Source organism: Myxine glutinosa, chromosome 4 (genome assembly GCF_964187855.1).
Source record: "Myxine glutinosa chromosome 4, kmMyxGlut1.1, whole genome shotgun sequence".
Lineage (NCBI taxonomy): Eukaryota > Metazoa > Chordata > Myxini > Myxiniformes > Myxinidae > Myxine > Myxine glutinosa.
In genome coordinates this window covers 128267002-128294629 of record NC_136264.1, presented here as the reverse complement: position 1 = coordinate 128294629, position 27628 = coordinate 128267002, and the positions used below count along the sequence as shown (strand labels likewise).

At 43.2% G+C, this 27628-nt stretch overlaps 1 protein-coding gene across 4 annotated transcripts in view; it reads left to right on the top strand.

Moving 5' to 3' along the window:
- LOC137425194 (rho GTPase-activating protein 45) overlaps positions 1-26655 on the top strand; it is a 137945-nt gene extending 111290 nt beyond the window's left edge. For all 4 annotated transcript variants that reach the window (XM_068113364.2, XM_068113365.2, XM_078776398.1 and 1 more), the window contains 6 exons: positions 1302-1439; positions 1588-1949; positions 2060-2231; positions 3395-3629; positions 16938-17125; positions 24443-26655. In XM_068113364.2, the coding sequence (XP_067969465.2) occupies positions 1302-1439; positions 1588-1949; positions 2060-2231; positions 3395-3629; positions 16938-17125; positions 24443-24667 (1320 nt within the window). In that variant the 3' untranslated portion in view covers positions 24668-26655. The remainder of the gene's footprint in view (positions 1-1301; positions 1440-1587; positions 1950-2059; positions 2232-3394; positions 3630-16937; positions 17126-24442) is intronic.
- Positions 26656-27628: the final 973 nt, after the last annotated feature.

Sequence of the window (27628 nt, the reverse complement as noted above, 5' to 3'; positions counted from 1 at the left end):
AGCAACTGACAAATGTGCCTGTATCCAGAAGGCTCGTCAACCAACGACTGGTTCAAGCAGGCTATCGTGCCAGGCATCCCCTGAGAAAGCCACGCCTGACCAGGCAACACCGCCAGCGCCGATTGCAGTGGGCCAGAGAGCACCGTCAATGGCAGCTAGGACAGGACACTGGAATCACGTGATCTTCTGTGAGGAGTCTAGATTTCTGGTCTATCGTCAAGATGGCCGCGTCCGAGTGCGCAGACAAGTGCATGAAGCCTACAACAAAGATTGTATAGTGCCAAGAGTCCAAGCTGGAGGTGGTGGGGTGACCGTTTGGGCTGCTTTTCATGCAGGGGGCAAAACTGACTTGGTTGTTCTGAATGGAAACCTGAACCAGTTCAAGTACAGGGCCATTCTGGAAGAAACATTGCTTCCATTTGCTCGTGCAGCCTTTCGAGGAAACTTTGTCTTCCAAGATGACAATGCACGGCCTCATCTTGCTCGCATGATCCAACACTTTCTTGCTGACCTTGGTGGAGAGCATATGGAGTGGCCTGCCATGTCCCCGGATATGAATCCGATAGAGAACTTGTGGGCAGAATTAACGCGTCAAATCGACCACTTGGACCAGCAGCCGACCTCTGTGCGTGAATTGCACCAGGCTATTGTCACTGCATGGCAAGCGATTCCTGTCCAAACCTTGGCAAATCTCGTGAACAGCATGCCTCAACGTGTACGTGCTCTCCTGAATGCTCGTGGGGGTTACACGAAGTACTGAACTGTAATTTTACTGTCTGTAATCCCAGTCGTAATTTAACTTTTGTTTTTGTTAAAAAAAATTTGGCTAATGTGCTAAATAAAGAGATACTTCTGGAAAACGTACAGAAGTTTAACACAGTACTGTCCATGAATTGAGTTCGATATCAGTTTACATCACTTTCAAGGATCAATTTATTTGTTTCGAAATGTCAAATGTGGTTTTTGTTTCTTTTAAAGGTCACATTCACAAAATCTAGAATAATTTCAACATAATTCCAATGAACTTTTGGTTCTAAGACATCTTGAAAAGTAAGTTCACCCCCACAAAAAAATATTCCATATTAAATGCCAAGTCTGTATATGGGTAAGTGTAAACATGTGTAGTGATTGTGATGTCTGTGTAAGGCTCTTGTCAAAAGGTTCAATATGCTGTTTGTTCATCCATCACCCTGCAACTGTCTTCATCCTTCACCCTGGTTTTGATGTAGAGCAGCCATGGTGGGCCAAATGGCCTTCTGTGTTAGAGTTCCTTATATTTCCTTGTACTTGCACATGTTCAGGGTATTTACCGGCTGAGTGGTAGCAAGGCCAGAGTTGAGCGGCTGTGCCAGGCATTCGAGAGTGGAGCGCAGTCCGTAGAGCTCTCTCAAGCTTCTCCACATGATGTTTGCAATGTCCTCAAGTTGTTCCTCAGACAGGTATTTTCATCTATTTGTATCTATGTCGGTCCATTTTGTGTGTACATGTGCAAGTGCATTTCAGGTATCTCTCAAAATGGCTTCATTTTCGTACTTGCTTAACATTGCCACTTCTTCTCAACTACCCCTTGCCATCCTCCTGTGACAGTTACCAGAGCCAATTTTCACCTTTGACCTCTATCAGGACTTCATCAAATTGGCAAAAGACAGCATGAAGGAGCAGAGTGGAAATGGACCAGAAAATGAAGGAAGCAAGGCATTTGCTGGAGCTGAGAGGAGTAGGGAGCCAGCAGTTGTGGAAGACAAGGTTATTGAAGGTTCAGAAGTGACTAAATTAGAAACGAAGGATGTGTCAACAGTAACAGAATCAGATAATGATGAGGTACCGGGGTTGATTGAAGCTGACAGTGTAGAGGAATCCAAAATTATTACTCGTCTGCGGAGTCTTGTCTCTCAGCTTCCACCACTGAACCGCAAGACTCTGCATTTCTTTGCAGCACATCTTTACCGGTTGGTTTTTGCTTTACCGTGTGATATTTTAGTTGCTCCACCATACCTTATCTATCGTCCAGTTTACAAGTGCCTTGCTCCTTGTGCAAAAAATTGCGTGCTGTGCACAGTGTGCAGGAGAGAAGTGCAGAAAATGGGATGGATGCAGAAAACCTCGGAGTGGTTCTGGGTCCCACACTACTACGGCCAGCACGGCCTGGGACCTCGCTGTCCTCACTCTCAGACTGTCCACTGCAATCCAGACTGGTTACTCTGCTAATACAACATCACCAGGAAGTGTTTGTAAGTTATGGAAGCTTAAAGAATACCCACCACATTTATATATTCCAATCACATTGGACACAAACCTTGGTTTATGAAGACCATGCAAACGATTATGCAGTTTTGGAAAATTAATAAGTATGATATTCATGGCAGGTAGAGTGAGGTGGGGGCAATATGCCCCTCATTTTTCCTGATGGTGGCGTTCTGCCAACTTTACTGCAATCTTTGAGAAAGTAGAGAGAACCAAGCTGTTCAACTGTTTTGCTTCAGCGATGGCCTTCAATAAATGCAACGAATGAAAAACTTAATGAAAGCGTAAATTTAATTACAAAGTACAGGCAACACTTTACTTCTTAATATTTAAATTCAAAATAATGTGACAGACGTCGCCTCTGGATAACTCTGAGAGGACGGTGTGTCCTCAAGAGACCACGGACGCCGTTTGCAACTCTCAACTCTGGCCGGAGCTTCACACACAAGGTCGGTTTACCATGACTGCGAGTTAAGTGAGGCAAAAGGGGAACCATGCCGGTGGTTACACAACAGACCTTAGTCATTTGGCCGAGCAAAACCAACCATAACTGCATCTGAGATTGAACTTAGATAACGAATCCGACAATTCTATTTCACAGTCTATTTCACAGCTTACAGTTAAGGAAATTACAATTTTCACGTGCTAGATATTGATTGAGATAAATAAATTTAAAAAATTCAAATGCATATATGTTTTTATTTTTACTTTAATTTTCATTTATGGATGCTGTTCGACGGTTCTGTGATTTTCCGGTGTACCGGCGTCGATGTCCATCGGCATGCCAAATTTCAGCTTTCTATGACACTCGGAAGGTACTGAACATTAATGTCAGTCAGTCAGTGCTTAGAAAGAGCTTTATATATTAAATGAGTTACCTGGATGTAGAGATTCCACAGTATATTTGACAAGAGGTTATTGTGCTGATACTTTGTTCAAATTTCTGATTGTTGATCGAGTACTGTACAAGATTAAGTACTTGGACACATTAGGACACTTTTCAGTGTACGACTTCCCAAGCTAAAAGAATGGTGAGCTCTAAATGCATCTGATCAGAGGTTTCACATGGAAACGAAGCAAACCTGACATAGGAAAGATTGTGTAAATAAAAATGTTCATCATATATGCAATAAAATTATTTTTGTTTTAGGAAAATGGAGAATTGGAAGAGAATAAAAAGAGACCATCAGATGAAGATGACTGTGTGGATGAAAAAGGATTAATTGAAGACGCCATAGAAGCAGAGGAAGAGAACAAGAAGAGCATAGAAACTGATGAAGAGAACGATGACCAAGTGTGTGATGTGTGTAGTGAAGGATCTACTGCTGAAACAAGTTCCCATGTTGAGTTGTCAACAAATGATCTGGTGGAAGATACACGATCAGGTTTGTGCAGCTTGTCTCTTGGAGGCAAAACATGGATGTAATTAACTGAGGCTCAAATTATTTGCTGTTCCCATCCAAACATGTGCCTCATGATGTGATATAACCCCAGCTTAAAATCCCAAAACTATTCTTCTTCTTTCCTTTTCTTCTTCTGAGTTATGTAATGCTTCTCCTCTCCAACCTCGCATCTCCTCAGGACTCTTCTCTGTGTCTCCCTGGTTATTGTCTCTGCCACTCTGACAGGCCTGATTATTGTATTGGTGGTGGTGTTGCTGTGTATTCTCGTTCCTCCCTCCTGCACAACCCGTGCCTCTCACTGGTAGCCCCAAACCATACAGTGGCCTGCAAAAGTATTCACTCCCTCCAAAGTTTTCACATTTTGATGCCACCTGACCTTATTACAATATTACATGATGCTTTTAAATCAAACTGTATTTATAGAGTCTTCACAAACTACTCCAAAGTGATGAAGCTAAAAATGCAGATAAAATGTGAATAAGCTAGATTAACAGATAAAATCAGATTATTCTCAGTTGCATAAGTATTCAAACCCTTTGCCTAATTAACCATAAATCACTTCAGGATCAAATTATTTGTTTGAAAGGTTACAAAATCAGCGTAATAGTTTCCACCTGGATGTAATGTGTGGTTTAACTTAACAATTAAGCTCCTCCACTTATCGAAGGAGTTTTAAGGTGCAACTCACTTGGTCAACCAACAAGGTAAACATGAAGACCAAGGAACTTTCCAAAGAAGTCAGACATAAAGTGATGGAGGAGCACCAGTCAGGAGAGAGTTATAAGAAGATTTCAAAGTCACTCATCATTCCTTTGAGTACGGTGAAACCCCTCATTTAGAAGTGGAAGATGTATCATACCACCCAGACTCTAAACAGATCAGGTCGCCCATCCAAACTCAGCAGCCGGGCAAGCAGAAAAGTGGTACGGGATGTCACTGTAAATCCAACAATGACTTTCAAAGATCTGTAAGGTTTTATGTCCGAGAATCAACAATATCCCATTACCTTCACAAAAGTGGCCTCCATGGACAGTTGGCAAGAAAAAGGTCATTACTGAAAAAAACGCATCTAAAAGCTCTACGGAGTTTGTGAAAAGGAATCTTAATGATACTGCAGGCAAATGGAGAAACGTTTTTGTGGTCAGGCGAGACAAAAATTAAACTTCTTGGTCTAAATTCAAAGCATTACATCTTGCGCAAGCCTAACACTGCATATCACCCAGTCAACACCATCCCTACTGTCAAGCATCATGTTCTGGGGCTGCTTTTCATCAGCAAGGACTGGCAAATTTGTCAGGATAACAGGGACATTGGACAGAACAAAGGCAAGGAGAATCCTTGATGAAAAGCTGCTTGAGTCAGCCTTGAATCTGAAACTGGTTATGAAATTTACATTTCAGCAAGACAATGATCCGAGGCACAAAGCTAAAGGCACACTGGAGTGGCTGAATAAGAAGAAAATAAATGTTCTTGAGTAGCCCAGCCAAAGTTCTGACTTGAACTCAATTGAACATTTATGGCGAGACTTGAAGATTTCAGTCCATCGACGATCCCCATCACACTTAGCAGAACGAGAGCAATTTTCATTTGAAGAATGGGCAAAGATTTCACCATCTCACTGTGCAAAGCTGGTGGAGATGTACCCAAAAAGACTCCGAGCAGTCATTGCTGCTTCTAACAAGTACTAACCTAAGGGGTTCATTACTTTTGCAACCAGTGAATTATGATTTGTACATGTTTTTTGTAGGTATTCCTGACATGTAACCCCCTTCAACTATAATAGTGTATAGTTTGATCTCTTCAGTTATGAATGAAAAAGTACATTTGGAATTTTTTTTTACATAATTCATCATACTACAATATGCAATTTGGTGTCTGTCTGTCTGTCTGACCGCGATATATTCGGTCGTTGCGTATCTAATCTCAACCAAACCTGACAGGAGGACTAAGGGTCACACAATGGAGGTTGTAGCAACTTAATTTGGCCTCTTCCTCAAGTATTTTTTCTGCTTTGTCGAAATCCATGTTAAGGTGTATATCCGTGTTAAGATAGCTAATCGTGGCGTTTTTTTTCCAAGGCCGCTTCTAATAACAAAAGCAATCAAATGCAATACCCTCTCCTCTGGCGAGGGTAATAACAACACCAATGATAATGGCATAATACCCGTATTAATGTTAATAATAATACCATAATACTATAATAACATAATAATAACATAATATTAATGTAACTAGCAACGGTACCCACCCTATGGGCGGGGCTTCAATTGGGAAGCCCAAATGAAAAGGCAAAATATCAGAAATTGAAGGCTTTTTTACTTTAAACGATTCATATAAACATCCGTTGAATCATATCACACGCAAATCATCAAAATCTAAACAGTACATGGCGCCTATTTTGAAAAAAGATTGAATTCTGCAAAACAGAAGTGGCCGCTGCACATCTTTCTCAGTCGCATGCTTATGTGTGAAGAGTGCACGCCGAATCTGTAACATGGAAGCGGCCGCTACACCTGTTTCTCAGTCACTTTGCACACGCTGCCATGTTACTTCGGAGCCGCACGTTTCTATAGGAAGAGTTCGTCAGGAGTCGATCTACTCTCTCCTGGTACGTAGAATAAACAGTATTTGTAGAATTTCAACAAAAGCCACATCACTGTTCATATCGGTAAATATTATTCCATCGTGTTTGGAAAAACTGGAAAATTGGAAAACTTGGAAAAATTGGAAAAACAATATGGCCTATTTTACTCCCAGGGGTCCCAGGAATACCCACCCAAAACATCGTTGCGATCGGTTGAGCTGTTTTTGCGGTACCTTCGAACAGACGGACGGACATTTGGTGAATTATTGTAAGATTACAAAACAAAGGGAGGAAACCCGGGGTGTGTTGAGTTACCAAGCAGCTATTTATCGCTTGCCAAGCCAGCCGTTCCTTATCTATGGTTTTGAATGGAGTGCTTGTTTGAATGCTTCAGTCACTTGGCGAGAGCTCTACAAAAAAACTTGGTAACTGCACACACCCCCGATGTTCTTGAGGCCCTGAGCCTAGATCTACTGTAATCTATATATCCCAGATAACATCACCCTTCCTGCCTCTCCCATATAGTCGATTTGATATTTCCTGAACCTAGAAATGTTCTTTCCTATGAACTTTTTTTGTTGATTTGTACTCCCATGGGGTCCTAGAACAAATTCAGCTTGGTTGCCCAAATTGTAAGTTTGGGCAACTCTGGTAATTTGCATAAATCCAATATTGCCGCCGAGTGCCATTTTGAAAATCTAACTTTTAAACCACTTGCCCAATAATGACCCTCTCAGGACCAAATTAATAATAACTGTAGGAAAAATCTGATATTTGAGGAAAATGATCCAATGGGAAGGTTATTTACGATTTTATGGAAATTTTTTACGTGACCGTTACATGCAGTGCATTATGGGATGTTGCATATTTGCAACGTTGGTCCGATTGGGAATTTTACAATGAATAAAACAGGTCTTATGAAGTTTGAATTTATTAAAAGTGTGGTCATCATATTCAGTGAAACGGTCTTTTACATGTTCAGGACAGTAGTTAAGTCTGTATTATGGATCAATAACATAATAAGAAAGCAAAATCAAAAGTTCAGTCATGCCCTGAAATTTACTTTTTCGTGTGATACTCTAAGTAACAGTTTTTGTCCTTTGTAAAGCACAACAGCACTTTGAACTTTTGGCAGGCCATTTGTGTGTAAGCCTTGCTGCACAGCCTGCATCGTCCACGTTTTTCAGCATGGGTAGGAAAGTGATCGAGTCGATCGAGCCTGACATCAGCAGAAGGTGCGACGGTTCTCTGCTGTGGTGGTAGAGGCGGGGTGGGTGGAGGACTTCCATCTTCCAAAGAGGGTCTTCCTCTTTTTCTACTGCTCCCGTCAGCGTGTTTCCCTACTTTGATAAGTGCGTCTGCCACTTTGGTGCGGAAGTCGAGAAGTGGCATATACTTCTGCTGTTTCTGGTTGAGGTGACGCCGGTAGAGGAGCCAGCCATTGACCAGAGATAGGTCAATCAAATAGTACAAAATACGCAGATACCAACGGCGTGGGCGAATACCAATCCGATAAAGCGCCATGAGCATGCCTGCCAAGTCCACCCCACCCATGTTGGCATTGTAGACCTTGACAAGGTGGGGTCTGTCCACCTCAACAAAGTCCTTCTTTACTTTTGACCACCTTCTGCATTTATCCACGGGATCCGGCCCAATGTAGGATGATGTCAGCAATACTGCCTTATTGTCATACCACTTGACAATGGTCAATCCTGTGGTTGTTTCATATTTGACGTCAAACGAGCCACGCCCAGCTTTACCCAGTTCCTTGTCAGTTTTGAGGACACATCCACGCAAGCGGTTGCGGTTTATAGTAGCAACTGCTAGAATCCCCATTTTCTTCAATTCCACAAGTAGTTCAGGTGAAGTAAACCAGTTGTCGAAAAAACACTTGTAGTTCAGTCCTTTTGGTATCTCTGCTAGAAGACGCAGTACTACTTCTCCACCCACACCTAATCCACGTTCATTCGCCACAGTCCCTTTGCCAGTATAGATTTCAAAGTCATAGTTTATTCCACTCACACCTGCCCTAGTGAAAACCTTTATCCCCCATTTGTGCGGCTTGTTTTTTATGTATTATTTCATGCTACTTCTGCCTTTGAAAGGGATCATTTGTTCGTCGATTGAGTTGTTTTCTTCTGGTTCCACTTTCAAACAGTTTGCACGAACCTTCTCGAGTACTGGACGAACCTTGAACAATGGATCGTAACCAGGGTCACCTTTTTTTTTCAAATTGGTATTGTCGTTCATATGGATATAGGTTCGAAGGTGGTCAAATCTTTTTCTGCTCATAACTACTGCGACTGCTTCATCATAACGCGTAGTTTTTCGCCAGTACATGTGATAAGACGGCATATGTACTACAGTCATCATAATGTGCATGCAAATAAATTGCTCCATTTCAGCAGGAGTACTTTTCAGTTCTGGGGCATTCTTCATAACTGCATACAGGTTGGATTGTTCAGCTATAAATTCAAATACAGATTCGTCCATGAAATGGTCAAAATACCACTTTGGACTGGGTATTTCGTCTGGCGGAGGAGAAAATGCGTGTCCCCGGAATGTTGAATCTACATCAGCCTCTGGGGGTTTCCTTTGCCTCCAGATAAATTCTTTGTTGACTCGAGCTGGTACTGGCTGGAGTTCTTCTTCATTATCTTCATTGTCATTGACTCTGACTCGGTGGACTTGATGGATTTCAATATCTAGATGACTCGGATCAGCTCTTGCCATTTGTTCCAATGTTTCGTCATCAAGGCTAGCATCTGAGTTGTCTGTTTCGCCATTTTCGTCGAAATCAGGATCAGCATCTTCATCGTCTGGCAAGGATTCATCGTCAGAAATGGCACCATCAGGAAGACAAACCATCTCAATCACCTCATCCGTCGTATATCTTCGTCGGCCAGCCATGATACCAATTATAAAGCCTGCAAGAACAAACAACAATGTCAGAAACACTGCCCGGAATGAATACTCTTGGGTACCGAATTGCCGGGGGGGTTGGAATAAGCGGGGGGGTTGGAAAATTATGCCCTGAATAATAATTTTATAGAGATTATGCCCTGAATAATTCCCTTTAGTAATTAACAAACATAGGGGAAAAGAAAACCACCATATAATACATTGTAATACACAACACATGCAATCCAAAACAATAAACACATGACATCAATTGTTACCTGTATGGGCAAATGTTGCATATTTGCAACATCAAAATACACCAACCCCCTAGGAATATAACCAACTGATATTATATTTCTTAACTCACATCTACTTTATCTATACATATTCAAGATTTCTCTTATACAGTATTGCGTTCAATAATGCAGATGATTCTTATGAAACTTACATGAAACAGAAGCCTACAAAATCACCGATCCGGCAAGTATGGTGGCCGACATATTCAATGTAAGACAGACCAGCCACCTGGCGAGTTGCCTGGAAGCTGTCAGTTGCAATCCTGCAACAAAGTCCCGCACTGGCACCTAAACGTTTAGAAACACTAAAAAAAATGCAAATACTGGCAATTAACTAATTGGCAATTAGCTGTTGCAAATTTGCAACGCCTGCCCGGAAAGGGGGTTTTGGGGTGTGTATAATCTATTTATTCTGTTATTTTTTCAATTCAAGGTCAAGTTCAGGTGCTGAAGGTCATTTCAGGTCAAGGTCAAATTTGACCTCTCGGTGGACAACAGATGAAAAGTTTAACAAAATTACATTTTAATAGTTTATTCATGTTCATGCCACGGAATGGATAATCATGTAACATTTGACACATTTGTCTTTGAGAAAGTAGTAATAATTAATATTTGAAAGATCATTATGGATATTAGCCTAGCTTAGATGACATTGAAACTAACACATTGCTTTGACCATTCACATTTCATGATGAGGAAAACTATTGCATTAAGTAATTATGCATAAACGTCATTGTAAGGATGTTACAAGGCTTGGCATTACTGCAGATAAAAGGTGGTTTTAAACAATATGCTATAACCGTAATGAAGTATATACCGGGTATCACCTAATAACCTTCATCTTTACTCCCACTCATCATCGTCTTCATCCTCAATAACCTCATTGTCTTCAGAATCAACAATACCATCGTCAATATTCTCATCGCCTTCACTCTCCTGATCCACACCCTCTTCAAAATCGTCTCCTTGAACATCCTTCCTCTCGACATCAACCTCATCTCCAGTCTGAGCATCTCGTTTCTTAGTGTACGGATTGCAGCATCCCTCTTGACCAGAGCAGTTACAGTATGCCGTGCATGAAAGATGTTGTTTGTGACAGCCACATGCCTCGGTCCTGCACTTCTTGCCATGTGCCCTACACTCACACAAAATCACATCAATCAGATCTGGTGGAGCTGGGTCACCCTGAGCGATGACAGGAACGGGGATGCCATCCCGGATCTCCCATCCAAAGCGAGTGATATCGGCTGACTCGTCGGGTGGGGTTTGGTGATCTGCAGCTTTCCACAACATGACCTGCAGATGAGCCCGCATCACATGCTGCAACAGGTTGGCAGATGTTGGAAGCAGGGCCATGATTTTCGGACTTTTCTCCTTTTTGGTGAAGAGTGTGAAGCGGGCAGACTCCATGGATGTTCCTGGCGGTTGACCATACAGAGCAACGAAGAAGGGTTTTGCTGCTTCCATCATATCTGCCTGTGTGGTGCTCACCTTACCCAGGACATCAGCCAAGCCTGGAAAGTCCCCATCAAGCAAGATGTTCAGTGCACGGATCTTCCCTTTGGCATATGGATATGATGTTGTGTCGCACCCGCTGAGGGCATGCGTGCCAAGCAGCTGCAGACATTTTGGCCCTAGGTCAGCACAGGTGGCCTTGATGTCCAGCACTGTCCAATCCCAGCGCTCCATCTGCACCTCGCATTGCAGCTTCGCCCGATGCACCCAATATAGTGCAGTGGCCTCGGCCCTAAAAATTAGGTACACCCCTACCGGAGGTATAACAAGCTGGGACTGGTCTCATTTTAACCGTCTGGGCCTCTAGTTTTTGAAGAATGATGTTGTAGTTGCAGCAATTTTGTACGACATGCTAAATTAACCCCTTATTTCCGACAACATGCAATAAATGGACCCATTTCATCATTTTCTTATTTCATTAAAATAGCCCTATAGATTTTTAGTTATGGTGGTTACATCAATGTTATTCATTGAAATGGACCTGTAGCAACCCATTTCAGGTAGTTCTAAGCTGCTAGGGGGTTAGGGGGCCAAAATTATACCCCAAATTTGGCAATTTTTGGCAAATTTGACCGAAATGAATTTTATTTTCTTCTTTTATATCAATAAAACCTGTTATTTCAGTGACAAACCTGATTTGTTTTATTGGTAACTATGTCTCATTGATATAAAAGCTTGTTTTAGTGCAATGTAATGGGTACAACATGGGCCATTAACCCATTGTTTGCGACTGCACGTAAAAGTCCATTTTTCACCAATTTGCCTAAATCTCTGCATTTAGCCTGGTTATCTTAAAACTGGTGGTTGCATCACCGTCTTTCATTGAAATAGACTCATATCAGTGTATATTAAGTGGTTAAGCCAGTAGGGGAGTTAAAGGGCCAAAGATGTACCCTAAATTTGGCACTTTTTACCAAAAAATTGAAACCGATCTCGTCTTCCATTCTATGATCATCATGATAATGAGGACCAAAATCTGATTGTTTGATCAGCTAGAAACAGTCTGTCGGAAGTCTCATTATAAAAGTCTCTTTTAGGACAGTGGAAGGGCACAGCATGGTCCATTAACCCCTTGTTTACAGTGGCACACATAACAGTAACATAACTCACCTAAAATCTGGTTGCATGGTACGTGTCTAGGCCTATGTGTCCACCTCCACTTCATTGTCATCTTCGGATATGTTATTCTGATTTTCACAGTCCGTACAGGAACAAGCCTCTATACACTCTAGTCCAGCAAGGAGGCAGGGGCACTTCCTTCCACTCAAACAGGCCTTGTCAGTGCAATAGAGGTGTGTGAGATCACGAACTTCAACCGAAGCAGATGGCTGAGTGGACATTGTCTGAGTGATGCCCCCAGAAACACAAGCAGACCAGCCATGACCAACAGGATCAATCAGTTCTTGTTGAGCAATATGGCTCTCGCACCATATGCGTGTTTGATACCTGGCACGAAGGACATGCTGTTTGAAGGCGTCCTCCGTTGGTGGAAGCATTGATGCTGACTTGTCGGTTGTTGTGGCCAGCATGTAGCGCAAGGTATCCAAGGTGTCAATGTCCTTCCCCTTCATCCCGTACAGGAGGAGAGCATAGGCTCGGGCTACTGTTACAGATGTGGCTACATTGTCCTGATGGAAGGTCTGTAATTCGGATACTGCGTCCACATTTTTCAACAGTTTAGAATAGGCAGTCTTCTTGCCTATTCTATTCAATGAACAAGTTGTGTCACACCCTGTCAGGGCATGGGCAGCAGGGAGACATTCACAAACAGTTTTCCCTAGTTGGTTTCCGATGATGTGCACGGGTATGTAACGTTCCTTTCCGAAATGTCCAGCATACATGTACACATGGTCACTTAACAGTCCTCTGCTGAAGTAGTAAACCAGTAAGACAAGGACGTCTGTGTCATCGCAGCGAACTATAATTCTGTCATGGTCTTTCGCCAGGCTGCATGCATGCAGGATCATCCTGGTGTCGGCTTCCTCATGGTTGCTATAGAGACTTGACAGGGACGATACACCAGATGGAGTAACAGCATTGACTACCTCCCCATCACTGAAACCTCCTGCCAAGATGATAGCTTTTCCGTTTAGAATGTGTTCAGCTGCATGCTCCTGGATGTACGTCAATATAAAATTCGCAAGGCTTGCCTTGTTACCAACCCATTTGAGAAATGACCTGTAGTTCGGAACAGGTCGGCTTCCCAGGATCTGATAATATGGAAGCTGAGCAGCAGAAGCACCCCGGCACTCTCTTTCTGCTGTCTTAACAGATGGCACACTGTCATAGCGGTCGAAGACAATGGTTACACTGGTTAGCTCCAAGGTTTGGTTTCTGAGAAGTCGGATTGTGCGTTTCTGAACAACTCCGGCCAAATCGTTGAATGTTCTGAAGTGGTTCTCATTCAGTGATTGAACCATAGCCATGCCGTTGATGATATACGCGGACGAAATCCCTGCTGCGATCTGTGGTAGCTCTGCTAAAACCTCTGGACAATTTGATTCAAGCTTCTGTGCAAGGTCAGCCTTGTTCGTCTTTCTCATCGTTCCATCGTCATGGAAGAGGGCCGGTGGTACTGCTGCCAGTTCATACTTGAGGACGTTCTTCAAGTCTACATCACGACTCCTAGAGACTGCCAGAAGCCGCCGGAACAACACCTCAGTGTCAATTATCAGCTTCCGATCCTTGTCATTTGGAAGGGCCTTCTTCATATCCGCAAATGTCGACACAGTGGACTTCTGCAGAGGTTCCCAAAACCATTTCGTAGGCTCGTCTCCAAGTCGTTCCTTGACAAAGTCATCTAAAACAACTTTACCCTTGTCTGGGATGCCCTTCATCGAGTCTTCAACCTTCTGTGAAACTGTTTGACCTGTTGTGATGTTGGTCAGATGGTCTGGAACATTCTCCAAGTCAAATGGATCCTGGCATTGAGTACGAAGGTATTCCTTCATTTCATTCACATCCTTTCTGTCCTTGCTTAGACGGGCTTTCCCCAGCTCTTCGTGCAACTTTTCCTTTGCCCCAGAGTTGCAAAGTTCTTTGAATGCTTCTGCGTATTCACCTGTGATGTGCCGTGTCATTAGCCAGCGCAGTAGTGCACCTTTGCGCAAGGTGAAACCAACCACACCCCCCTGACTCTTAGCCTCGCGATTGATGGTTTGTTCTAGCGCTTGATATGTTGGAACACAGTTGAAAGCACGACTGGCCGATCTGCGGACAACAAAACCTCTCTCCATCATGTGGCGGTACATCAGGGGCTCTTGTTCTTCTAACTGCTTCATCTCTGCAATGTACACTGGAGTGTACCGGGCATAGTTGATTCTCCCAGCAAGGAAGAAATAAGGGACAGTTTCCGTGATTGCCTGAATATGCATCAGGAGGTTTGCTTCCCGGTCGGCTCGTAACAATTGCAGCAATATGTTCCCAGACTCCAGAAAGCTATCCCAGAAGCCAAATGTACTGGAACATTGTCGTCCTTCTTTTCGGAAGAGATCTATCGTATGCAACACGGATTGGGGGATTGTGTCTTCTGCTTTCTGGCAAGCAGTCGCACACGTAGTCGCATCCTTGGACTTGAAGGCCTCCTCAAGATCTCGTATCACCTGCTTGGTTTCATCAGTCAGCCATGGCAAGTTGTTCTTGGTGGCATAGGTTTCAGCTGAGGTCAGGAACATATGTGAGAGTGCTTCGTGCGCCAAACGGACACCTCGGATTCCCCGTGCGTACTGCATTCCTTGGAGCATCTGGCTAGCTGTCGCGGCTGCATACACATCAGAGGAGGTTAGGATGTTCTGAAGGCCACCATCTCCGAATATCTTACCAATGCTTGCCAAGAAAGCCATTGTGAGGTGCATTCCCCCCAGCCGCATGGTAACTTTGGCTACCAGCGGTTCTGGTCTGCTCCACAAAATCTGTTGTGCTTTGCTATAGATTGCAAGGTCGGCAGTTATGAGAATATGATATTGCCCCAACTCTTTGGCTATCTGTACTAGTCTGAGCAATGTTGTAAATATGGTGGAAAGGTCAGACGGCGAGGCATTGATGAATGGGAGATAGCGAATCTTTGTGACTGGGACAGTCCTGGTGCTCACGAGGGCATTGAATCCACTCCATGCAGGAATGGGCGAGTCGTCACCACCACATGCCCTTGCCACTTCCCATACCAAGTCTTTCTTCAAGACCATCGAAGAGTCATTTTCAGATGGTCTGGAACACAACACGCTCGCCAGCCTCCGTTTGTTATTCTTGCTCTTCAGGATTGCATCTCTCTTGGGCAGAGGACTGGTGATGGAAAGCTCATAGTCGGTGATAACTTCACCAGCTCGCCGCATTCTCTCATGATCCTTGGCACAGACGACATCTTGGTACTTGTCGAAGACAACGACCTTCTCAGTACGATCTGGATATTGACTTAAACGACTCTGGATGGACGCAATCAGATCTGAGGGACTGCCACCGTGTGGCCAGACAATATGGTAGAACAGCTGTGAAACATCCATGATAACAATGTCAGGAGCAGTTGGCAAGATCTCAAGCACACCGAGGCGTTTGACCAGACCCGACTTGTTGCCTTAGTGGAGACAACCATAACCATCGATGAGCGATGAAGGTACTACACACAGTTCGTAGGCAAACAGAGGTTCAAGCTCCAACTGCCGCCGCTGACCAATCATCAATAGCCGGAGAAAAATGTTCTCAAGGTCTATTACTGGCCTTTCATTGTTGCGCTTGACCTTATTCTTGAGAAAATCCATCGTCTTGATGGGGCTGCTGATAGATTTGTAGAACCCATCAGGGAGACTGGCGATGAATTTTCTCTCCATCTCTTCTCCAATCACAATTGAATCCGCCACATTCACATCAGCGGAGGAAATTTGACCAGTGACAGGATTGTACAGATGAGGATGGTGATCTTCCAGTGGGTGTGGGTACTTCTCCACCAACGCAAAAATGAGACCCCTATCATATGTATCCAAGATGCGCCGATATACCCAAACTTACAGAACTTAGATAGCAAACTCGTTCAGTGCATCCGCCATCTTTCTTTATCCGTCCTGGGGACTAGAAACTAGTTATTGAACAAACCACAGGCAACCCACTCGGCATTTACGAAAATGACTTAACCTGGCCTTTTGCACCTGATCTTCACCTTGAATTGAAAAAATAACAGAATAAATAGATTCTACACACCCCAAAACCCCCTAAAAGATGTATTACATATCATTATTGGGCAAGTCGTTTAAAGGTTAGATTTTCAAAATGGCGCCCGGCGGCAATATTGGATTTATGCAAATTACCAGAGTTGCCCAAACTTGAAATTTGGGCAACCAAGCTGAATTTGTTCTAGGACCCCATGGGAGTACAAATCAACGAAAAAAGTTCATAGGAAAGAACATTTCTAGGTTGGGTATTGAGTACATAGGAACGTCAAACCGACTAATATGGAGTACTAACTAGTTTATCTAAAGGTGGCATTATTGGTAGAGGGTGAATACATTTGTAGGCCAATGTGTATTGTGCATTTAGCTTCATATACCTCTCCACAACAATGCGCCGTTTATTTTTGTAGTCTACCGTCACCCCCACTTCATTGACTCCATATACTGTACGAGTCTCTCTCCACACACAGACACTTTTCTCTCTGATCAGCGCTGTTTGCTCTGTCTAATCTGTGGAGACTATGTGGAGATGCCAGCTGACTTGGTGTTGGCTCACACTCCTCGGTGCATAGCCGGGCAGATAAGGATAAGTCATTCTGTGAAATGACTGGACGAAATCATTCTGTTTCCTTTCCAACACATCTTCCCAAATGGCTGCCAATCATAGGACAAGGAAAGGGGGAGAGGGAGAGGGCATTGCAATTTGCTTGGTAAAAATCGTCATATGTGGGAGCATGAAATTAGCTCCTTAGAAGTGTTTCAAAAACAATGGTGGTCATGGACACCAATGAATAACTTGAGCTGTGGTGTCCCTATTTGGTTTTTCTGTTCCTAGATGCCTTATCTGTTGGTTCTCAACAATCCGTGGCATCAACAGAGGATGGAGAAAAGGAAGAGGAGGAGTTGGGAACCCTGAAGAGCATGAGTCGGGCACCACACCATTCCACACTCTCCCTTGTTCAGATGCGGAACTCACGTCACCCAACTGCATTTCGACCCATTAGCCTGCCACCTGGTCTTGAGGTTTGACTGTTCCTATTTTATTTACAGATGACATTAAACATGTGGAACATAGCATGTAAAACAAAAGAAGAGGGAGAATTGCTTTGCACTACATGTCCCCCTACCGATGTGATATTTTCTAAGTCCAAAATGGGCATAACTGTGTGGAAAAATTGATGAAACGCACTGAAATTCGAACTTGTTCTGTAACTTATCACAACTAGATGGTATTCATAGAACTCTTAGCTGCGCAGTCAACTTGTTGCGAGTCAACTCTTCTGTTTTTGAACATTTTTTTTCTTTGATCCAATATGGCTGCCAGACCATGTGAGCGATGACATCATAAATTTATATTCTCTAATATAATTGTTGCACAGATCACGCTCAATACATTTCGAACTGATCAGATCAGACAATGAGCCATATTTCAATTTTTTCCATGGAGCGGTATCGGAGATATAGAGGTGCAACTTTTTTCGATTTTTTTTCCAAGATGGCATCTGTACCACGTGACCTATGGCGTTATAATTAATATTTAAAAATTCTACAAGAGGAGCTGCACATATTCTGAAAAATTCGTGTTCATCGGACTAACAGTTGCAAAGGAATTTTTGTTTTATTCATACTGATCAGATCAAGCGTTGTACTTGTCGAATTAGGACGTCATAATTAAGGCACCGATGACATGACCATAAACATATCTTATTCCCCATGGTGAGTACTTGACAATGAGCCATGTTTCAATTTTTCCCATTGAGCAGTTTGGGAGATTTAGAGGTGTAACGTTTTTCCAAGATGGCGTCCGTACCACGTAACCTATGACGTCATAATTATGAATAAAAACTTCTACAGGCGGAGGTGCTTCTATGGTAAACTTTCGTGTCAATCGGACCAACGGGTGCCGAGAAAATGAATTTTTAAAATGCAGACGCGCACGGCACACGTACGGCACACGGCACACGTACGGCACACGGCACACGTACGCAACTGAATGCTTAACCCCGCTTTTCGCTTCGTGAGCGCAGGGTAATAAAGCCATGTACCAAGTTTCAGTTGAATATGTTAAAGGGTATGGAGAAAGTCTGGAAAACCACATGTGGGACGGGCAGACAGACAGAGAGGAAACCCATAGTCCCCTTTGGTGAAACTGGTAGGGGACTAATAATATTGACTGCCTCATGCAGTGAGATAAATACGAGTGACAAGATAAATGTTTAACCTGATCAGTAAATGCATGAAAACTTTACTTTTTTTAGAATTGACTTTTTTTGGAAGATTTTTGAGCTCTTACATGAGCCTCAACCTTTAAAATGATGACGAATAACCATCTGCACGGGGTTATTTGTTGTTGTGAGATTCCCTATATATAAATTCCATTAAAGACCTCCATACAGGGTGTTGCACATGCTTCAAAAACAGAACAAATTTGCCCAAACAGAACAAATGCTTCAAAAAGGGGACCAAAAAACAACAACAACCACGGTTCCCGAAAAAGGCCAACCCCCGCTTTGCGGGGAAAAATGGCCTCTAAAGGTGGTTTTATATACAGGGTGGCCACAAAGTGGGGTATCAGTATATTGATTGGGATGAACGTTATCGAATTGATCCCCCATTTTGTGGCCACCCTGTACATTGTATCTTATGTTCCTATATTTAATGTTTCATTGCTTTTTGTGTTCCTAATTTTGAACAATCACCCAAAACATGGGAATAGATATTTTTGGGATGTTTAACTACTTATTTGACATTTGTCACACTACTCTTTAGCGGCCCCAATTACTCCTACCTTTTGGTGTTGGCAGGAGGGAACAATTTTCTGGCACGAGTTTTTCCTGAACTATCTGGCCAGGCCTGAGGTTCGACTATGGCAGGCATTTGGCCAGAGGGCTGGTGATGACTCATCTACTCTTTACAATAAACAGTGGGATCTTTAACGTCCACAACCCCCAAATGGGTCCTCCACCTGTTCTTCCGATGTACTGCAGACATGCATCGGTCGCCCTACATTTGAAACACGAAGTTGACCGTTTATAGCTGACATCAGATTGCACATGGGCTGCACATCTCGGATGTGTGTGCTCATACCACTAAGCTATCCCAGCAGCTCAATTGCTCTCCCGTGAGCCTCGCCCTTGTAAATGAAAAATATGTCCAAATAGATTGCCTTGGGGAAATTATCTGTAATCCTTATTAGTCACTAATAGTGAACCAGGTTGTAACAGTTCTCCCCCAATCGTCTGTTACCAGTAGGGTTGTCTGGCATGAATAATTCCCTTTTTTTTTTTTACCTGTTCGTAGTACAAAGGGTAAATACCTTCCTCATTTCTCATGTATAAAGCCCCATCTCCTTCAGCCGCTCCTTATAGCTGAATCGAGCTAGGCCCGGAATCAATCTAGTAGCCCCCTCCCATATCCATTACCACCCCGGATCCTTCTCCTGTGTGACACCCTCCAAAATTGCCTCTTGCATCAACATTACATTTATTCAGGTTAAACTGCACCTGCTAAAGTTTTGTCCAATCTATGAGAATGTCTAGACTTTCCCGAATCTGATCACCCTCCCCCCCCGCCCCTCAATCTGTATTTACCTTATCTCTGAACTTTAAGTCTCTCTGATCTCTGATCTCTGATCTCTGATCTCTGATAATCTCTGATCATCAATTTGGTTTCAGACCAGGTCACTCTACTCTGGACATGCTGCTTCTGCTGTCTCAACAATGGATGGAGGTCCTCAATGCCAAACAGGAAATCAGAGCTGTCTCCCTTGACATATCAAGAGCCTTTGATACGGTCTGGCACCCAGCTCTGCTCACCAAACTCTCCTCCTATGGTATCCATGGAAATCTCCATGCATGGCTTGCGGACTTCCTCTCTGGTCGTAGTCAACGTGTGGCCCTGAATGGATTTCTCTCATCTCCCCTTCCTGTTCAGGCTGGAGTTCCCCAAGGAAGTGTGCTGGGCCCTGTGCTTTTTCTGGTCTTTATCAATGATCTCTCTGACTCTCTGGAAAATCCTCTCTATCTCTTTGCTGATGACTCCACTCTCTGCCGCTCCATTCCTCTTCCCTCAGATCGGCAGTCTGCAGCCTCCTCACTCTCTGAAGACCTGGACAAAATCACAGACTGGTCAAACAAGTGGAACATGTCTTTCAATCCTGCCAAATCTCACTCTCTTACTATGTCTCTCCGAAAAGATCGACTGGACAACCCTCCCATCTACTTTCTCAACAATCCTCTCCAAGAAGTTCTGTCACTCAAGCTTTTGGGTCTCACTATCTGCCATGATCTTTCTTGGGAAAACCACATTTCCAAGCTGGCCTCCAAAGCCAGTCGCCGACTGGGCATCCTCCGTCGTGCGAAGTCCTTCCTCGGCACACCTGAGCTCCTCACCACATACAAGGCTTTCATCCACAGCTCTATGGAATACTGTTCTCCCCTATGGGCTGGTGCTCCTGCCTCACACCTGGCTCGGCTTCACGCTGTTGAATCCAAAGCTTTCAAAATCATTGGAATCTCCCGCGATGAAGCTATCTCTGAGGGCCTTTCACTCACTCACAGCAGGCAGGTAGGTGGTCTTTCTGTCTTCTACCGACTCCTCTCCGGCCTTGCTCCCCCAGCTCTCTCTGTGCTCTGTCCCCCAAATATTCCTACAGGTCGCACAAGATCTGCCAGCAACCCTCTGATGGTTAAACTGCCGAAATCTCGGCTCTCTGCTCACCTTCACTCTTTCATTCCTCTTTTCTCCCGCCTGTGGAACAAACTCCCACACTCCCTTCAATCCCTCTCCTCCCTCCAGGTCTTTAAAACAGCTGTTCACCACCATCTCTTATCTTCCCCCATCCATAACCTTGATCTTTTCTACCCCCACTAATTCACCCCAGATCCACCTTGTTTGAAATTCCAACTTATTTCCTGGAAATCCTGGCAGTGTCCATATGTTTATACCTCTCCCACCCCCCCCCTTCACATGCCTCCCCCCCTTCACATGCCTCCCCCCCAAAGCCCTCTCCCTCCCACAGATCTCTCGATGTCTCCATGTCTCTCGGTCCCTGCTCTCAAATGTTGTGTTTGTGTCCTTCCCCCTCTCTCCCCATCTTGTCTACCGCTCCCGATGTTATTTGTTTTATGTGTCTGTTTGTCTTTCTGTGTGATTAATGTTCGCTCTTTCACGAGCCTCGATCTTGTATACAAAAAAAAAAAAAAAAAAAAAAAAAAAAAAAGTCAAGTGATCTGCTCTTCAACTCCAAGTCAAGTGAAGAGCTGCTTGCTCTTCAACTCCACTATCCAAATAATTTATGTAAATTATGAATAATAATGGTCCTAGTGCTGATCCCTGAGGTACACCACTAGTTGCATCCTCCTGGCAAGATATCCTCCCACTCACAACTACTCTTTACTTCCTATTACTAAGCCAGTTTCCAATCCAGTTAGTTATGTGACCAGCCACTGCCTAGCTGCTCCAGTTGAAGCACTGGAGTGAAGAATGGGATATAGTCCTCTGGAAGGCAGTTCCACATATGAGAGAAGCAAGGAACAAAAGAGTTGAGGAACAAAAAAGGTGTGCCTGTATTTTTGAAATTTAACCAGGAGTTCCTGGAAGAAGGCACAAACATCGTCGAGTTGGGGATTGTTGGAGGGCTGGGAAACTGGAGGTCACAGTGATGCGTGAGCAGTAACTAAACGTTGTGCTTCGGCCTCGTCACAGGAGATTCCAATAATGTTGAGAGTTTTCAATTCTACAGAATCCAGGAGAGACAGGTGCGATGCTTAGGCCACAGCCCATCAGAGAGAGCAGTACTGATCCATTGAGCTATGGACAAAGGCCTTGCAGCCTGTGAGGATTTATTATTTTACAAAGACAGACTTGGCACGATGGAGGATGCTTAAATCTGCAGCGGATCAGCATTCATTTAGATTTTAGATGTTATGAATAAAGCATCTGTTTGAAATGCATTTCATGTTTGACAAGCGTTACGCCTAGGTCCCCCGTCGGTGAAGTGATGCGAGTTGACAAAGTGGAAGACGCAAGGCGGCCATCTTGGATTTTGACGTGGCGACCCAATTTTCAATAGCGTTCTTCCTTGTGCCTAGATACACCCACACACCAGATTAGAAGTTGGTACTTCGCTTATTTTTCAAGATATTAATCTCACAAGTTTCAGACATACATGGCGGCGGCCATCTTGGATTTTGACGTGGCGACCCAATTTCCAATAGCGTTCTTCCTTGTGCCTAGATACACCCACACACCAGATTAGAAGTTGGTACTTCGCTTATTTTTTAAGATATTCAGCTCACAAGGTTCAGACATACATGGCGGCGGCCATTTTGGATTTTGACGTGGGTTGCACCCACACACCAAATTCGAATGCGGTCCTTCGCTTACGCACGCACGGATGGACGGACAGATGGACACACGGACGGAGGGGAAAAACCATAGTCCCCCTTTCGCTCCGCGGTGCGACTGGGGACAAAAATGCCTCAGGAGGAAAAACTACTGTTCAAAACAACACCCTTAACGGATAACTGCAACACCCTTAACGGATAACTGCAACACCCTTAACGGATAACTGCAACACCCTTAACAAAACAACACACTTAACAGATAACTAACACCCTCAGCGGATAACTGCAACTCCATTAACAAAACAACACCCTTAACGGATAACTGCAACACTCTTAACAAAACAACACCATTAACGGATAACTGCAACACCCTCAACAAGACAACACCATTAACGGATAACTGCAACACCCTTAACAAGACAACACCATTAACGGATAACTGCAACACTCTTAACAAAACAACACCCTTAACGGATAACTGCAACACCCTTAACAAAACAACACCCTTAACGGATAACTGCAACACCCTTAACAAGACAACACCATTAACGGATAACTGCAACACCCTTAACAAGACAACACCATTAACGGATAACTGCAACACCCTTAACAAAACAACACCCTTAACGGATAACTGCAACACCCTTAACAAAACAACACCCTTAACGGATAACTGCAACACCCTTAACAAGACAACACCATTAACGGATAACTGCAACACCCTTAACAAGACAACACCATTAACGGATAACTGCAACACCCTTAACAAGACAACACCCTTAACGGATAACTGCAACACCCTTAACAAGACAACACCCTTAACGGATAACTGCAACACCCTTAACAAAACAACACCATTAACGGATAACTGCAACACCCTTAACAAGACAACACCCTTAACGGATAACTGCAACACCCTTAACAAAACAACACCCTTAATGGATAACTGCAACACCCTTAACAAAACAACACCCTTAATGGATAACTGCAACACCCTTAACAAAACAACACCCTTAATGGATAACTGCAACACCCTTAACAAAACAACACCCTTAACAAAACAACACCCTTAACAAAACAACACCCTTAACAAAACAGCACCCTTAACAAAACAACACCCTTAACGGATAACTGCAACACCCTTAACAAAACAACACCATTAACGGATAACTGCAACACCCTTAACAAAACAACACCATTAACGGATAACTGCAACACCCTTAACAAGACAACACCCTTGACGGATAACTGCAACACCCTTAACAAAACAACACCCTTAACGGATAACTGCTGCGCAAGACAGTCAGGTCAGGCATGAATTACTCAATTTTATAGCCCATACTCGTCATTGCAGAACAGACATATTATGTATTTTTGAGTTTGTTTGTCACGTGTTGCAAACATGTTCGTGTTTTTCAAATAAGAATTCGGTCTAATGTGAAATAGATCCTCAAAGCACTTTTCCTAATTTTAATTGGCAGGAACGGACTCTAATCAATAGGATGCAATACCTATTGCCCCTTCAAGGAATGAGTTCGTGGTTATCGCGTGGTTTTGGGGCCGATAGGACAGCTCCGAGGGACACACACTCACTACAGCTGTTTATAGCTGGACCGAGATTCAACCCTGTGCTGAACAATCCTCCTGGTGTTTCGCAGACAGAACGAGGCATCAATGTGCGTGCTTTTCCTCCTTTGTACGTTACACTGGGTGCTCAGTCTGCCAGCACTAGTCGGTGGTCTTAAAGATGTCGCGATGCCCTTCGTAAAGACTAGACGAGTGAACGCAGGAATCCTGAACAAATTCAACATTCCTATCACCTTCAGTCAAACGTTAGGCCTGGCCAGGCGGTCTGGTGAACGTTAGGCCTGGCTTGGGCCAGAAACCGCTGCCTGTCCGACCGCACAAGATGGTGCGAATATTTTTCCCTAATACTTTGTTATTCAGTGTGGTTTTGATGTCCCGTCTGACCCAGTTTTTCCAATCCTTACAGCTTGGCTGCGAGGTGACCAGATCCTCCAACCAGCCTCTAGTTGCGCGCCGCATTCCTCCAAGATCATTCCATCGGGCAGCAGTCACGACACGTACAGCGCAAATCGTCGTGGCCGCCATTAACCCAGGGACGATGAAAAGAGGACGTCAGGAAGCCACTGGTGTGACGCGCAATTCCGAAATGAACCAAAAAACCATCACCAAGAACGACAACAACATCGCCTAGTTGTTGATACTGCAACACCTGCCAGGGAAAAGGCAGAGCCAACGCTGGGATTTTCAGATGTTTGTTCCGTGCAACGCTCCGGCCTGGTTGGCAAGAAACATTGCAGTGTGATGTATTTCAACTCTCAACACAAAGTGCACATCTGAACTCACAACTTTGTTTGAATGCTGTTCTTTTGTAAAGTTCTTTGTGATAGTGGTCAATTACATTTTGGTTTCTTCATGATCTCCGGCCTTCATACACGAGTGTCCATAAATATAACCAAAGACAATCCTATAATGCATTTTGTTTTTAAATGTGAATATTTAGTATTGTTCATGCAATTCTTAAACAGTAAATTCTTCGTTATTGGTTTTTAAGAGAGCACAATCACTATTTCATTGCATTCTTAAGGGTGTAGTACTGGTGAAAAATTGAGAAAACTACATAGGTACCTTTGAGAGGCCTTTACACAACAACAAAGTCAAGTTAATATCTAATTTTCCGTTTTTCTTGAAAGATATAATCTTGGCTTTAACTCAGACCAGTTTCAACGCTTCTTTGTCATATTACATGCATATAATTTGCATAAATTAGACCGTCAATAAAAAACAAGGAAAAACAAAGAACACATTTCTACTTCTATCTTCTATGTCACCTATCATTCTTTTCACACAAAACTTGGTACATGTATTATACATGTGTTACTCTACTACCTGATGAGAGGATTTTGTGAAATTATGTCAAATGTTCACTAATTAGCTAATTATGCCAATTACCAGATAAAACTTGGTTGTCCTTCAATAAATCCACAATGGCTACTCCTATAAACAAAAGCCTTCATCATTTTAAAGGAAGTGATATTCTGAATATCCTGTCCAAATTTCAGCCCAAAAGAATGATGCAAATTAAAGTTATAACAAATAATTATACTTCCGGTTATTGAGGGGCATGTATGATGTTAGAAAATGTGGAAATTTTTCAATAATTAGGGGTACTTCTATGACCTCTAATAGCATGATTCTTGTTTATAAGACTATAAGGAAACTGTTCAGCTAAAAAAAAATCAACAACAAAAAAATCACCTGTTCACCAGTACTACACCCTTAAAGGTTTGGTCTTGTATGGACTTTCTCCAATCATCAGAAACTGATATCTTTCTTCCAAAATAGGAAAAAGCCATATCTGTTCTAATTGGATTGCAGTAACAAAGCACAATTGGGCCTTGTTTGTTGAATGGAATACAAAGCCTGGATGTTGGCTTAACGGTTAAGGTAGTTGGCTTGAGATCCTTGGGTCCTGAGTTCAAGCCCTGCCACGCCCTTAAATTAACGCCAGGTGGGTTGACTCAACCTGTCATCCTTCCGAAGTTGGCAAAATGAGTACCAGCTGACTGCTAATGGGGGGCATTGATGGCATCAGCGGAACGACCACACCCCCAGAAAATGATGCAGCCAGCAACCAGACGGATTTTCACCAAAATCGAACAATCTGTCCTCGTTACATATCCAACCTGTCCACCACGTTTCATCCGAATCTGCCCACAACTTTGAAATATCCTGCTCACAGACAAACAGAGGTAAAAACATATCCTCCGTCCACCTTTGGTGGCGGAGGTAACAAATTGAGATATGTTGGAGCATTTACATGTGGAAATGATACTTGTGCTAGCGTGCTCTACAGATGTAGTTGTTGTTGTTTCGTATGCAGTCTGTGGCTGTTGGTTGCATCATTTATTTATGGAAGCACGGTTATGCTGCCTGATGCAGTGCCCCCTGTTTCCAGTAACCTGGAAGGATGACAGCCTGAGTCAACCCACCTGGTGTTATTTAACCGCATGACAGGGGCTCAAACTCAAGACCCTCAGACCTTAAGCCAGCCACTTTAACCGCTAGGCCAACACCAGGCTACGGCTATAGTAAGTTTGTATGGATCATCAAGAGAATGCTGACAAACTTTTAAAAGTGATTGTATAAACTTTATTAAAAACAAAACAAAACAGTGCAAAACCTACGTGTTGCCAATATTCATTAACCCTGGCCTTGCGCGATTAATCCAACCTGCAAAGCCACAAGTATTCCAGTACCACCAGTATTCCGCATATTTATACACTTCCAGGAAAGGATGTTCTCCGCATCAATTACAGAACAATACGTCTTCTGTCCTGTGTTAATGCTCCATTGGAATTACATGTCACTCCAATTCGAAAGTATTTTACCTGGACATTCGTCATTTTCAAAAGGTGACTATACATACGCGCAGGCATTCGAGTTAAACACCAAAAGCTTTGTGCATTGGCAGCCAATAATAACAGTCGGTCTTCACCATGACAAACATCTGCAGTTGTAAGGCCTTTATCTGACTGTTGCGGTTAGTTTTACAAACCTGCCAAGTCCACATACTAAGAAAATAGGAATATTTGTACCAAAACAATAGTAAAATGGAAAAAGACATCATATACAATGGTATATTTTTGTTAAATGCATAACAAAGCTGTAATCTGCTGTAGTTAAGATATCTAACACCATTTAAATGGAAGAGCTCAGTTCACAACTCAGAAGCCATATAACAATATCATGCCCAACTCAGAAGATTCCCTACATGCCTCGTCAACTGTTTTGACAGAATGATTATTTGTGCTTTGGAGAGTGAGTAACTATTGCTAGGATTATCATCATTTTGTATGCGGCACGTGGCTGCTGGTTGATCCCAAGAACAAGACCCTAAGATCTTTAAGCCAGTCACCTTAACCGTTAAGCCAACACCAGGCTTTATTGTTAAAGTGATGAAGCTGTATAAATGTGTAGAAGTAGAAAAAAAGCCCCATCGCTTGTTTGAATACGAACTAAAAATGCATATAGTGCTGTTAAGTGAGCAGAAAGAGCGAGGGTTGCAAAACGGTCTTGTCAAAAGGTGTGGGAGGACAAGTTTTCATGTCGGTATCACAATACAGTACAGTACTCTGTTAGACACTGGGATGTA